The sequence below is a fragment of the Odocoileus virginianus genome, chromosome 2, assembly GCF_023699985.2.
Source record: "Odocoileus virginianus isolate 20LAN1187 ecotype Illinois chromosome 2, Ovbor_1.2, whole genome shotgun sequence".
In the NCBI taxonomy this organism is placed as follows: Eukaryota; Metazoa; Chordata; class Mammalia; order Artiodactyla; family Cervidae; genus Odocoileus; species Odocoileus virginianus.
Genome location: NC_069675.1, coordinates 68,420,375 through 68,434,999, shown reverse-complemented (window position 1 = coordinate 68,434,999; position 14,625 = coordinate 68,420,375). Strand labels below are relative to the sequence as shown.

The 14,625-nt window shown below is 43.1% G+C and overlaps 1 protein-coding gene across 1 annotated transcript in view; it reads right to left on the bottom strand.

Moving 5' to 3' along the window:
- Positions 1 to 630: 630 nt before the first annotated feature.
- Positions 631 to 14,625, bottom strand: part of RBKS (ribokinase) — a 131,083-nt gene continuing 117,088 nt past the window's right edge. The window contains exon 8 of the mRNA XM_070449971.1: positions 631 to 2,645. Within this exon, the coding sequence (XP_070306072.1) occupies positions 2,625 to 2,645 (21 nt within the window). The 3' untranslated portion in view covers positions 631 to 2,624. The remainder of the gene's footprint in view (positions 2,646 to 14,625) is intronic.

Here is a 14,625-nt window from a genome sequence, read left to right as displayed (position 1 = left end):
TTCTTGCCCACAGTAGTAGATATAATGGTCATCTGAGTTAAATTCGCCCATTCCAGTCCATTTTAGTTCACTGATTCCTAAAATGTCGATGTTCACTCTTGCCATCTCCTGTTTGACCACTTCCAATTTGCCTTGATTCATGTACCTAACATTCCAGGTTCCTATGTAATATTGCTCTTACAGCATCAGACTTTACTTCCATCACCCGTGACATCTACAACTGGGCATTGTTTTTGCTTTGGCTCCATCTCTTCATTCTTTCTGGAGTTATTTCTCCACTGATCTCCAGTAGCATATTGGGCATCTATCAACCTGGGGAGTTCATCTCTCAGTGTCCTATCTTTTTGCCTTTTCATACTGTCCACTGGAGAAGGGAATAGCAAACCACTTCAGTATTCTTGCCTTGAGAACCCCATGAACAGTATGAAAAAAATGTTCTTTATGTATCTGTTAAATATCTAACAATGTTTTTCCCCTCAAATAAATAAATGTATCAAATAATCTATCACTATTCTCTCTCCACTGTCCCACCCCTCAAATCCTCTGTTTTCCTGCTTCAGTTTGAATGGGTTTTTCTCTGTACCTGGGGCTCAGGTGTCATCTTAGGACTTCCTTTTATCAGTCTTCTCCTTTGAATTGTTCTTCTGTTTTCTGGAATTTCTTTGTTCCTCCTTCTTGGCTTAGTCTTGCATCTCACTGAATCACACCCTTCACTATCTTCCTAAGAAAAGGTATGTGGGAGGTAAAATTTTCGAGTTCTTACATATCTGAAAATATCCTTGTTCCACACTTACACATAGCCTTTATTTGGATAAGTATAGAATTCTAGGATTAAAATAGTTTTCACTCAGAACTTTGGGTTCCCAACACTACTATCCTCCAGTATCTTGTACCACTGTTGAGGTATCTGATGCCCCAGCTTTTTACTCCTTCACATACGATGTGATTTTTCTCTCTAGACGTTATGATTTCTTTCTTTTATCTGGGCATTCTGAAATTCAAGTTATTGCCTTGGTATTTTCCCTATATTCTACTGGACATTCAGTGGGTGTTTTCAGTTTGGATGTTTATCTCTTTCACTAATGGGAAATTTTCTTACATTGTTATTATTTTTAAAATAACTTACTATTCTTTGCTTTCTCTTTCCTGAAACTGCATACAGATGTCAGAACTTGAATAATCCTCTAATACTCTTTCTCTCCTCATTTTCATCTGTCTTTCTATTCTACTTTCTAGGAGATATCTTCAAGTTTATTTTCCTACTCTTTTGTTTAATTTTTAGTTTTAACTATCTGTTTAAAATTCCTAATTGCTCTTGCTCATTCTCTGATTATTCCTTTTTTTACACCATGGCTTCCCCAGTGGCTCGGTGTTAAAGGATCTGTCTGCAGTGCAGGAGACCTGGAGACTTGGGTTTGATCCCTTGGAGGGGAAGATCCCCTGGAGGAGGAAATGGCAACTGATTCCAGTATTTTTGCCTGGAAAATCCCATGGACAGAGGAGCCTGGCAGGCTACAGTTCATGGGGTTGCAAAAGAGTCGGCCACAACTGAACAACTCAACAATTCTTTTTCATGGATGTGTATCTTCTTTTAGCTCTCTGAGGTGACTAAATATATACATAAACTTTTAAAATTCAAAAATCATTTTCTTAAATTATCTCTATTTCTTCTGAGTTCCTTTTTTATTTTAATGTTTGTTTGCTTTAGTCTCTCTCTTTCATGTGGGATACTTCCTGTAGATTTCTGGTGATTTCAGGCTGTCCAGTCCTATGTAACAGTGAGTGTCAGTGTGATTGACAGCTGTGTGTGTGGGCAAGGATTAGACTGGTGGGCTTCATCCTCAGGCCATTTCATTGGGGAACCATGAAAAGCCAACATTTTGAGGATTTCTCTCGGGGGCAGGTAAATTTTTTTCCAGTGAATCTTCTATCCCCAGGGACATATGCCTGAAAGTTCCTTTCTGGGAAGGAGTCTGGTGGAGGGCCCCACTATTATCATGTGAACTGACACTTAATCCGACATCTGCCCTTTTTCTTGCTGGAATCCCGGAATTTGGGGATGCTCTGATTCAATTTCTCTAGAGAAACCTCCACTCTCTGGTAGGGGCATGGTTCCTGATCATGTTATGGAAGGGTATCTAGAGTTGTAATTTCTTTATAGATCTCTTCTAGCCAGTTCCCTAGAGTCTAATCCCATGCTTCACACTCACTTCTTGCAGAACCTGCTGCCTCTAAGACCCCTGCCTCTCTGGGCTCTGTGGGGAGAGTCTGCTCACTCATCACCATCAGTTCCTCTCCAGGTCCTTTAAGTCTTAGTTTCCTCTATTCTGGCGACTCTGTTACCATTCTCCCAGCCACTTTTTTTCTTCTAAAAATTATTTATTTATTTGGCTGTCATGTGGCACACAGGATATTCTATCTTCGTTGCGGCTGCAAGGTCTTTAGTTAGGGCATATGGGATCTAATTCCCTGACCAGGGATCAAACCTGAGCCCTCCTGCATTGGAAGAGCAGAGTCCTAGCCACTGGACCAGCAGGGAAGTCCTTTCCAGCCCAAATTACTGAACTCAGTCTTGTCCATTGATGTCCTCATTTCCACCCTCTGTATTCTCATGAGTCTTTACTTTAAAAAGAATTTTGTGGAGTCTGTGGAGGAAGAGGAGATAAAGATACATGATCAGTTTGTTATCTCTAAGTGGAAGTTCATACCTACTTTAAAAAATGGTTTCAGATATATAAATAGTACATACTTGGTAGAAAATTTGAAGCAAACTTGTATGATCCTACCATCCAGAAATAATCAATATTAACATTTTGGTGTATGGTACATTTTTTTAAAATAAACTTTTTGTTTTAAAATAGTTTTAGATTTACAGAAAAATTACAATGATGGTACAGAGTTCTCATATACTCCTCACCCAATTCCCTCTATTATTAACATCCTACATCAGTATGGCACATTTGTCATGATTAATGAATCAGTGTTGGTACACCATTATTGTTATTCAGTCTCTCAGCCGTGTCTGACTCTTTGTGACCCCATGAATGACAGAGTCCAATCTTAATTCAGTTTTCTGTAGTTTTTCCTCCAATTTCCCTTTTCTGTTGTAGGATCACATCCGGGATACTATGTTATCTAGTTGTCGTGTCTCCTGAGGCTCCTCTCGACTATGACAGTTTCTTGGAATTTTCTTGTTTTTGATGACTTTAACAGATTGACAGTCAGGTATTTTATAGAATGTCATTCAATTGGGATTTGTCTAATGTTTTTCTCATGATCTGACTGGGGTGTGGATTTTGGGGAGAGGAAGACCACTGTCATCATATCAAGAACATATATGTCAACATGACTTCTCCATCTCCTTGAAGGCAGAGTATCTGTAATACACAAGTTATTTGGAATTCTTCTATATGGAGGTTCACCTTTTCTCCCTCATTTATCTAATTATTCAATTTTTTATTTGTATTAGTATGTACTCATGAATATTCATTTTATACTTTGGGTTATAATACAATAACACTTTATTTTCTTGTTCAAATTGTTACAGCTTTAGCCCTTAGGAGCTGTTTCAATTGGCTTCTGTATTCCTTTGTGTTCTCTACCCACTCCAAACCCCATCACTGTGGAGTTTTGAGCTTTGTAAGATGCTCCTGGATCATTCTGTTTATTTCCTGCCCCAGTTCTAGATCAACCATTTCTTCAAGGTGACCTAGTCCTTTTATTGAAAAATGGTATTAGAAACCAAGTTCTGGCAGTAGGTGTGCTTGTTGCTACTGGGATGTCATTGCTTCTCGATCCTCTAGGCTGACACAGCAAGGAAATAGATGTGTGTATACTAACCCATATATGTGTACATATATCTGTAAATATTTCCATATGTAACCATCTGTATTATATCAAGTTATACATGATTTCCCACTTATGTCTCTAAGTCATTACCACATGGATCATTCTACCCTTCTCCTGTCTGTCTGTAAACACCTACTCCAACAATAAGAAACCTGGCTCTCACCACCTGCCATTCATTTACTTAATTATTCAATTCCAGTGTACAGGTGTTGTCAACCACCTGCTTTTTAAGTTAGGAATTTAATTATTCCCAAACTACTTATGTAACATGTCCAAGATTCCATAAAGGACTTTATGCACTCAGTCCTTGTAGTCCCTGATCTGCTGCCAATCTTCAGTTTGCCAAACTAAAATGCCAATTCTCACACCAATGTCCTCTCTAGGCTTGGGATGACTGAGTTTTTTCTAGTCTCTCTCCAGCTGAAATGTCCTTCTGTAGGTCTGCTGACAGGAATGCATCATTTCAGACACTGCCTGAATAACAACTTGTATTCTACCAGATCTATGCCTAAATGGTTGACCAGGTGGTATAAAAGGCAGAGCTTGCTCTGCTGTGAGGAGAGGAGTACGTTCTCTACATTCTTCCTCACTGTAGACAAAGTTCTCAGAAGCCAGTTGGGCTGCAGTGAGAGATAGAAGTATCCCTTAAATGGTGTGTTCCCACATCACCACACACCACACTGCCTGAGGAAACACTGCTATAAATAGCACGTGGTCTCCTTACCAGTCAGCCACAGCCGGGTTAACCCAGACATGATGGAGACTTGGTAGGAAGAGGAAAAAGCAGAAAACTACATAAAGCAAGAAGAGGGGAGGAAGAAGGATGATGTGGCAAGGGTGGTGATGATATTAATAATACATGTAATTAATGATTTTAGTAATCACTGATATTTGCAGAAATCTTCCACATGCATGGTCTCATTTATTTAATTAAGTGTAACAACTCGAGAAAGTAAATATTTAGTTCATTTTAAGCTATCTTATAGGTTAAAGTGACTTTTGTGGGTTCTGAATTCAGAGTTCCTTGAGCCTGGAATCCAAGCTGGGCCAATGAGAGTTCTGGGACTGTTGCTATTAATAGAACTATTGGAAAATAACATGTTCTCTTTTCATTGGAATTATAAAATAAGCATGGGTGGGTGTTCAATATATCTAGTTATCTGTTTATTTATTTGTTTATATGCATAGAGGAATATCTGAAGATAGTATCCCAAATGTTGACATCGATTCATTTTGAGGGGGTTAGGTAATTGGTGATATTTATGGTTTTTACATGTTCACGTATTATTTATGTTTTCTATAAAGTAGCATATTACTTTATATTATCATAAATTTTTCTGTTGTAAATTATTTTAAATTTTATACTATATGTATGTTAAAATATAAATATATATATTTATGTTTTCTTATTAATAGAGTAATTTTTATACTAATGTAAGACAGAATTCCTTTACCCCCATTTTTTAAGAATCATTTTGCACCTTCATAGCTGTTACTTTATTTTTTAAAATGTTTATTTGGCTGCATCCAGTCTTATAGTTGTAGCACGTGGGATCTTTGTTGTGGCACATGGGCTCTATAGTTGTGGTGCATAGGCAGGTTTAATTGCTCTGTTGCACTGTGGAATGTGGGATGTTAGTTCCCAGACTTGGGATCGAAGCCGTGTCCCCTGCATTGCAAGGCAAATTCTTAACCACTGGGCTACTAGGGAAGTCCCCTGTAACCTCTTGATGTCCATTGATTCCTTCCCTTGGTTACTGACTCAAGCCCAGTTCCTATGCCTGATAGGACACGCACCCTTAATCCCAGGATGATCCAGTTCCCTAGAATAACTTTTTCAAAATAAAGTTTTTTACCTTTTCAAAGTAAAGTATTTGTGAAAAAGGTTTTTCAAAATAAGAATATTTAGGAACTGAGAGGTTCTGTCGGTTTTGGCCACATTCCATCAGACATTGCTGCTGCTGCTGCTGCTAAGTCGCTTCAGTCGTGTCCAACTCTGTGTGACCCATAGACGGCAGCCCACCAGGCTCCCCCGTCCCTGGGGTTCTCCAGGCAAGAACACCGGAGTGGGTTGCCATTTCCTTCTCCAGTGCGTGAAAGTGAAGTCGCTCAGTCGTGTCCGACTCTTAGCGACCCCATGGACTGCAGCCTACCAGGCTCCTCCGTCCATGGGATTTTCCAAGCAAGAGTACTGGAGTGGGTTGCCATTGCCTTCTCCGCATCAGACACTAGGCTTCATCAAAGAGCAGAGTGTAAAGGTGGGTGAGGTTCTGGTGTCAGGGAGGTGCTCCTGCTCCAAGCTGACAGTGGCAGGGGTGCCAGGGGTGGATGGGTCAGTTTCACTTGGTTTTGTAGTCATTTTAGAAGAAGTTCAGGTTTTTTTTATGTAGCCCTGCCAGAGGGAGGAACAAATCACAAGCCCCAAACAAAAGAGAAGCAGCGCCAGTGGCCATGATCTTGCTGGGGTTCCCTCCTCCAGGTTTGTGAGAAATCTGGGAATTGTACATAGACCTGCCCTCCCTGCCCATCAGCCACTCAGTCCAGCTCTCTCCCACTGTAGACGCAGGCCCCACTCTCAAGTCCCCAAAGCACAACTAAGGCCACTCGGCAACACTCAGAAAACTTCCCATAAACCCTGACGAGATGCCACTCACTCCATAAGAAAACCACCTTTTATAATTATGATGCAGAGCCTGTAGTTTCACATTGTTCTGAATTGCATTGTCTCTTTTCCAGAATAGGTTTACGTTTTATCCCTGCATAACCCAAAATCCTATTAAAATATTTGCCTAAAAACAAAAGGGATTATTCCCACAAGAGCAGTTTGCTTTCCCCTCCACAGGAGATAGAGGAACTGGGATGAAAACCCAAACCCACACAGTTTAGACTAGCACTTTGTTCCCTTTTCTCACCACTGCAGTTTTCAAAAATAGTAGAGACCACTTTCTTCTACACATTTCAGTATCTACCCATTTGGAAACAAAAGCCTGGGTCTAACAAGGGTCGGGGGCTTGGCTGGGGGGCAGGGTGGGTGTGGGCGGGGAGTGTGGATAAAGGGGTGAGGTGTGTGCTCTGGGATTGACTTTAGGAGGAGGGAGGGAGGTCAGGACACAGAAAGCGCCAGTTTCCCTTTGGCTCGGATTTTATATCTTGGCGTCAGAAGTAGGGAAAGAGAGATAGACAGCCATCACGGGCAGTTGACCTGACCACTGAGTGTTTATTTCGTCTTTAAAGGAGGCACCTGGGATAGATGACCTCTCAGGCTCCTTTCAGCTCCCGAGCTCTCTGGACCTCAGCCAGGTCAGTGAGGTAAGGGGCTTGCTACCCATGTGTAGGTCGGTACAGACCTTTTCCTGGATTGCAGTCAGAGGCTGCCTGCCCACCTGCCAGAGAGCACTCATTCTCCCGATTCCAAGGGCGCCTACACCTCCCAGACTTCTTAGCTTGAGATAACAGCCTTTTGTCCTCTCAGTGTCTCCACGCCCATGGGGAGAAGGGGATGAGGAAACCTTGGGGAGAGTGGGGCCTATCTGATGAAGGTAAGAGGTGGGAGGCTGCCCCATTGCTTCTCGTGCCTTCCAGGTTCCCAAGGGCCCCCACCCAGCTCAGGAGGCGTTTCTGGGCTTGGCTTCCTGGCCGAGGAGGTTTGCAGGCACTGGGGGAACTGAGGAGGGTGGTGAAGGCCCTTGGCTCATAAATCTTCATCTTGGGGATTCATTAGGGATTTTTTCCAAGGACTCTTCCAGGGTGGAGGTGGGTGTCTTCTAATGGGTTCCCATCAGACTCAGGATCAGGTCCCAACTCCTCAGCCTGGCATCAGGCTTCTGCAAAATCTTGCCTCAGCCTTCCTGGCCAAACCCCTCTTCTGTTATTTTTCCCAGACCCACTGAGCTCTAGCAACATAGAACTACATTATTTCCCTGGACACATGCATGTTCACATCTCTGTGGCTACTTTGCATATTGTTTCCTCTGTCTGAAGTGCCCACTGACACTTCTCAAAGAACTCCTATTCACCCTTCAAGACCCCACTCGTTGCCTCTTCAAAGCCTTACCTGACTCCTTACACAGGGTTGATTGCTCTGTGCTCCCAAGGGATAGGGTTCCTTTCCTGGCTCATCACCCAGTAGGGTAATTATTGGGATTTGCATGTTTATCTTCCTCCTAGTGGCTCCTCTAGGGCAGGGACCGTGTCATTTACTTTGGTAAACCAGTGCCAGGCTAATAATTCTTCAGGCAACATTTGTGTTAGAATGAACACCATTTCTGCTAGATTCATGGTATTTTGAGTAGCATTAAGAGAATGCTTCTGGGGACTTTCCTCATGGTCCAGTGGCTGGGACTCTGTCCTTCCAATGCAGGGGGCATAGGTTCAATTCCTGGTCAGGGAACCAGATCCTACATGTCGCAACTAAGATCCGGTGCAGCCAAATTAAATAAACATTAAAAAAAAAGAGAGAGAGAGCAAGAGAACAATTCTGTTACCATGGCCATTTCTTGGCCCACAATGCTATTTCTCCAGACAGAGGTCATATATCTGTGAGTCTATGTATTCACATAGCATCAGTAACAGCACTCTTCAGGTAATTTTATATCTGATTTATTTATTTTATGCATTTACCTGATGGGTGGTTATTATAGTTACCGTCATAAGATGAAGAGACTGAGATGCCAAGAGATTAAGTAGCGTCATGTTCAATGTTACAGTCCGTGTATGGCAAAGCTGGAACTTGAACCCGGGTATTCTTACTGCAAGATCTCTGCCTACACCAGAGAGTCTCAATAATCTTTGTATCAGCATCACCTGGGAACTGGTTAGACATGCCTATCACTGGGCCCCACCCCAGACCTACAGAATCAGAAACTTTTAGGGTGGGCTCAGCAATGCTTTAATCACCTGCAGGTGATTCTGTTCCACACTCAACTCCAAGAAACCAGGCCTACATCCTCAGAGCTACTCCAGTGGCTGCCCATAGCCAGAGGAGGGCGCTCCAAGGCAAACTTTTACCCCTGAATAGTCATGGCTTCTGCGATAGAAACCTAGCCCCTGGGTAAAATGGAAGAAAACACATCGACTGGGAGTTAGGAGCCAGAGTTCTAGTCCTACAGGTTCTGCAGTTATTGACGGTGATTTTGAGCACCTCCCTGGGTCTCAGTTTTCACATCTGTAAAATGAGGATGTTGACTAAATGATCTCATCTCTAATTTCCCTTTACGCTCTGTTATTCAGCTCTCCTTTGGACTGTGCTGTCCATGGCAGGACTGGGATGAAGATGGAATATGTGTGCTCATTTTTCATGAATTTTCCCCGTACTTGGAAATTGATCATTTCCAAATTCCAGATCCTTGGGCCAGCTATCCTCTTATCTTCTTCTTTGGGGGCAGAAAATGGGGGCAAACATTTGAGTTGACTTATGAAACTTAATTAGGCAAAAGATAGAAAGCTGTTTAATAATGTTGGATTGGACCCCCTCCGGTTGCCTGAGGCTCATCATCTAAGCCTCTCCCCTGGTTCCTCTCCTGTTGCCTGCTTCCTCACTCTAACTGTGCCAGATGCTCTTGCTCACAGGACTGTCCCCTGTCCCTGTCCCCACTGTGAGCTCCTGTGTCCCCTGCCCCTCTCTGTGGGGTTGCCTGATTCACAGGCTCTTGATAAGTGCCCATCCTTCTGAGGAGGGGTGAAGGGTGATGTGTCAGGGTGGCTTCCTAGGTGCACCAGCGAGGGGCTTGGTGACCAAATGGGGGAGCCCCATGAACACAGTGAAGCCCTGTCCTCCGGTTTTCATGTGGACCCCATGGCTCTCCGAGGAGCACACCTGATAGTGGATGGTGTTGTGTTCATTGGTACCTGCTGGGGCCCAGCATTTAACCGGCAGCTGGAAAATCTGTGTGCAGCAGGCTGAAAAGAAGGAAAAATGCCTCTTGCCCCTTTGAGATAATGGTAAGAAATTCAAGGTGAATAATTGCATAGTAAGAGTAGAGCCCTAAGGGACTTCCCTGGTGGTCCAGTGGTTAAGAATCTGCCATCCAACGCAAGGGACACGGCTTCGGTCGAGGATGCCCCGGTCCCACATGCCTCAGGGCAACTAAGCCCACACACTGCAACTAAGACCCAAGGCAACCAAAAAAAAAAGTAGAGCCCCCCTGAATCAGAAAGGTGGATTGAAGAATTTTAATCTCTTAGGACCTGGGTGTCAGCAGGAGAACATGGCTGAGCTCTCAAGTCCTAAGGGGCTGTGAGAATGTGGGCCATTCTAGAAGTCAATTAAAGAAGATATTGCCTTCAGCAAAGTCACAGGTGCCAGATAAATAGCATAGGTGTCTGTTAAATCAGTGTCAGGCTCAGAGAGAGACTCAGCATGAGGTTTCCAGAGTCCAGGAAAAGCCTAAAAACTGCAGGACATCACTTGTTGCTGGAAGACTTTGGGTTAAAAACCAAAAAAGGTGGTTCTTAAACAAGGTCCCAGAGAGAGCAGGAGTCGATGTTGATCCTTCATCAGCTAAAGCTCAGTGAGGCTGCCCTTCTCAGCTGCAAGTGACCCAGGAAGCTGGACTCCTCTTGGACTGAGCTTCGGTGGAACTACATGTAAATAAAGAACATGTGTGTATTCCAAACTCATCAAATTGTGTACATTAAGTACCTTCAGCTTTTTGTGTGTCAGTCATACCTCAATAAAATGATTTTTTAAAAAGAATATGTATGTGGATTTGTGTGTAGCTCTAGCTTCTGTTGTTGTTCCGTCACTTAGCCTTGTCCGACTCTGCCACCCCATGGACTGCAAAACTCCAGGCTTCCCTATCCTTCACTGTCTCCCAGAGTTTGCTCAAACTCATGTCCATTGAGTCAATGATGCCATCCAACCATCTCATCTGTCACCCCCTTCTCCTCCTGCCTTCAATCTTTCCCAACATTAGGGCTTTTTCAAATGTTTTTTTCAACTCTTCTAGGTTTTTTCCGATTCTTCTAGGGTTTTTTCGACTCTTCGCATCAGATGGCCAAAGTATTGGAGCTTCAGCGTCAGTGTCAGTCCTTCCAATGAATATTCAGGGTTAATTTCCTTTAGGATTGACTGGTTTGATCACCTTTCTGTCCAAGGGACTCTCAAGAGTCTTCTCTAGCACCACAGTTCAAAAGCATCAATTTTCCAGTGCTCAGTTTTATGGTCCAAATCTCAATATACCCTTTAAATCAGCATACATTGTCAGTAGTTATTGATCTCCACTCAGTGCCCTGGAGTCCCATGTTCGTAACTTCAGCTGATGGATGCTTTCTTTGTGCATCCTGGTCCCCCACAGTGGGCCTGGTAGTTGAGTTCAACCTGGAAACTGACGACCTGCCTTAGTGGACCTGAGATTTCCCAGTATTCCGGGGACTTGAAGGCTGGGGGAAGAGCCAGGCATTGGTTAGGCTTTCTGGGACTGCTCCAGAATGGGTCCCTCCCTTCCCCAGTCTGCTCCTGTCCAGCTCAGTCTAAAATTGGCCTGCTCTCCTGCAAGACTTGGATTAAGGGATTCTCCTGCACAGGTTCAGAATGGATTTCAGCCTCACTCATTAGAATCTCCTAAGCATCCTACTCTCCATCTTAAATGACTTTACAGATCTCAGAGCACTCATTTCTGGTGTCTTCCATTCAAATATTTCTCAAGTCCAAATACTTTGGTCCTTTGTTTCTGAGGTTGTGCAAGGAGAGAGGGGAGATGTGAGCTATAGATTGAGCAAGCTGATTCACTCTAGCTGTGGGCTCTTTGGCAAGTCATTTTGCTTCTCTGGGCCTCAATTTTTTTTTTTTTTTTTTTTTGTAAGGACAAAAGTGGGGTTTGTTTTTATTATAAAAGAAAAAAAAAATAGTAACTCCTCAGGAATCTTAACAAAGGAAGGGAATAATTTCACACTCAGACACCAAGATACAAAATTACAACTGTTTGGACTCCAGACTTGTCCCATCTCCTCCAGAGCAGAGACCGGGAGGAGACAGCTGAGGCAAACAAGCAATTCTGTAAAACAAAGACTTAGAAACCCTACAAATAGGATTAAAATCTAAAATTCTGTTTTGCTTTAAAAAAAAAAAATCTTTTTTTTAATATTATCAAAAGGCCTGCTTTAGTGACATGCTAGTCCCACCGGAAAATAACCCCAATACCCCCTTGTCAGTAACATGCTCAAGTTGACCAGCCAACTCATATTTCCAAACCCCTACGTGTGTACAAGTCCATGTGTGTCTTTTAAACCTGGGGCTCAGGTGATGGCTACTGCTATCATGGGCTTCCACCTGTTAACCAACCAGCATCAGCCTCCCCAGAAGTGCGAGCAGGGCAGAGAGAAGCCCTGAAGTGGTAGCAAGGGAATAATAGCCCCAAACAGCCAACTTTTCCAGCATAGCCTCCCCCATCCCCATTGGGCCTCAATTTTATCATCTGTAAAATGGGAATGTTGGTTCAGGTGCCCTCTGAGGTCTTCTGGCCCTAACATTCTGAGATTCTAGATCCCACTTTGACCGAAAGAGAAGGCTCAGAAGTCCTGTCCATCACCGCATGATGTCCAGGTGGAGGTAGAAAGGGCTGCGTGTAGTGTTAGGACAGCTGGGAGGACTCGGGGCCCGAAATGTGCTTTCCCTTCACGGACTTGGATCAGGAGTGCCTGTTGGGTGGGGCCTGGCTGGAAGGAGTGAGACAGTCTCTTCCAGACGTCCCTCTGCCTGAGTGGTTGCCTCACAGGCTGTTACGTAGCTCTCCCTACCACTTTCCAGGGTGGGGTGGGGAAGGGCAGCTGGGGAGCAACTGATGCAATAGGCAGGCTCAAGCCTGTGTTCTTCGACGACTAACTAAGCAAAAGTCGGCTGGCTGGGCTGGGCCGACCTGGGCAACAGCTTCAGGGCCCTACTCTTTGCAGGGTTTCAGTTTCCTCTTCTCTTCCTGTAATTGAAATGGGGTTCATTCTCTGGTCACCAGAACCAGTAATTGACATTTTGTATTATATGTTTACTCGTGGAGCTCTTTAATCTTATAGCTTAAGAGAATATCCTTCCTTGCTAGGAATGGGGACATGCATGAGTATACATACACAGTGTAAGGACACACACACAGTGTGGGGACATGTGTGAGTATACACACACACATATACAATGCGAGGACATGCATGAATATGCGTGTGCACACACACACAATGGGGTTCTCCAGAAGTAGGATAGCTGTTTTGAGAATCTGCTCCCACCAGACCATGCTTCCCACCATCTCTTCCAGGAGGAAGTGGATCCAGTCAAAAGGATCAGAGAGCATCAGAAGATGGGGAAATTTCCTCTGTAAAGCCAAAGCCTCCAAATATGCCCCAAGGGATGCCATTTCTATTCAAGGCCCATCTATCAAATATAAATGAGTCTCTGGGCTACTTTCCATTCCCAGGGATCTGGATGCCCAGAACATAATAACTAATCTTTTAAGTTAGTGAGAGGGAAAAGAAAGGAAGTGCATCAAGTTCTCAACAAAAGGAAAACAGCTAAATATTCCACTCAAACTAGCTTGATAATGAGCAACTATGCCTCCATCATAAATTCCAAGGAACTTTGTCTTACTAAACCCATGCTTCAAGGCTCTGTATTCCTTGCAAAAGGCTCAAGAAGAAAAGTTGAAGTCCAGTTGGGCTCTACGTCCCTTGTAATTATCATAATTTACTTTGTACTTGCTGTGTTTCAGGTCCTATGCTAAATGATTTATGTGAATTATCACATTTCATTCTCACAAAAACCCTATGAGATAGGCTACTATAATCCCCATTTTACAGATGCAGAAACTGAGGCACAGAAGTTTAAGTAACTTGCCCAAGGACACAGGGCTAGTAAGTGGTAGAGTCAAGGTGTTAACCTGATTCTCCTGACTCCAGGGCCTAGGCTCATAACAGTCTGAAAAACTCACATGTAAAAATAGAGAGTTTAAGTGGCATAGAATCCTTCAGATTACAAAAGGATTTGTCAGAATGTTCTCTAAATCGCAAATTCCTCTATAGTCAATAAAGTTCATAATTTTATTTTCCAGAGTTTGTTTTATTTTTTTGGAAAGTTTGTTCCAAATTTTTAGGAATGTATTTTTTTCTTTTTTAAAAAGTTATTTTTGTTTATGCTGGATCTTTGTTGCTGCACAGGCTTTTCTCTAGTTGCGGCAAGTGGGGGCTACTCTCTAATTGGGGTGTGCAGGCTTCTCATTGCAGTGGCTTCTCTAGTCGTGGCTCCCAGGTCCTAGAGTGCAGGCTTGGTAGTTGTGGTACACAGGTTTAATTGCTCTGCAGCATGTGGAATCTTCCCAGACCGGGGATCGAATCCATGTTCCCTGCATTGGCAGGCAGATTGTTATCTACTGTACCACCAGGAGAGTCTAGGAACATTTTTTTAAATCTAACACACAGACTTTTGCTCTTTGGGAAGTGTCACTCCTAGACTTTCATCAAATCAGTTCATTCTGTTAATAGTTAACTACTGACTTGCTGTCTTATTGGCACTGAATACATTTAGAAAGGAGCTTCGGGCAAGGTAGTTCTAATTTAAGTATGAATTGTATAATTATACATTTGTACATATTCACACATAATCAAATTTAATCAAATGGACAGCCTGAAAGAGTGAAATTGGAGTGTTTTCATGGTAGAGCAGGAGTTGGGGGCTTTCTTCTTGATTTGGCCGTCATCTTAATTTATAGATGTTTTACCTCATTAACCTTAATGTCATGGAGCTAATTAGTAACTCTGAAAACTGCAAAACACACTTGAAGCACTCCTGTAGCTCTTTAA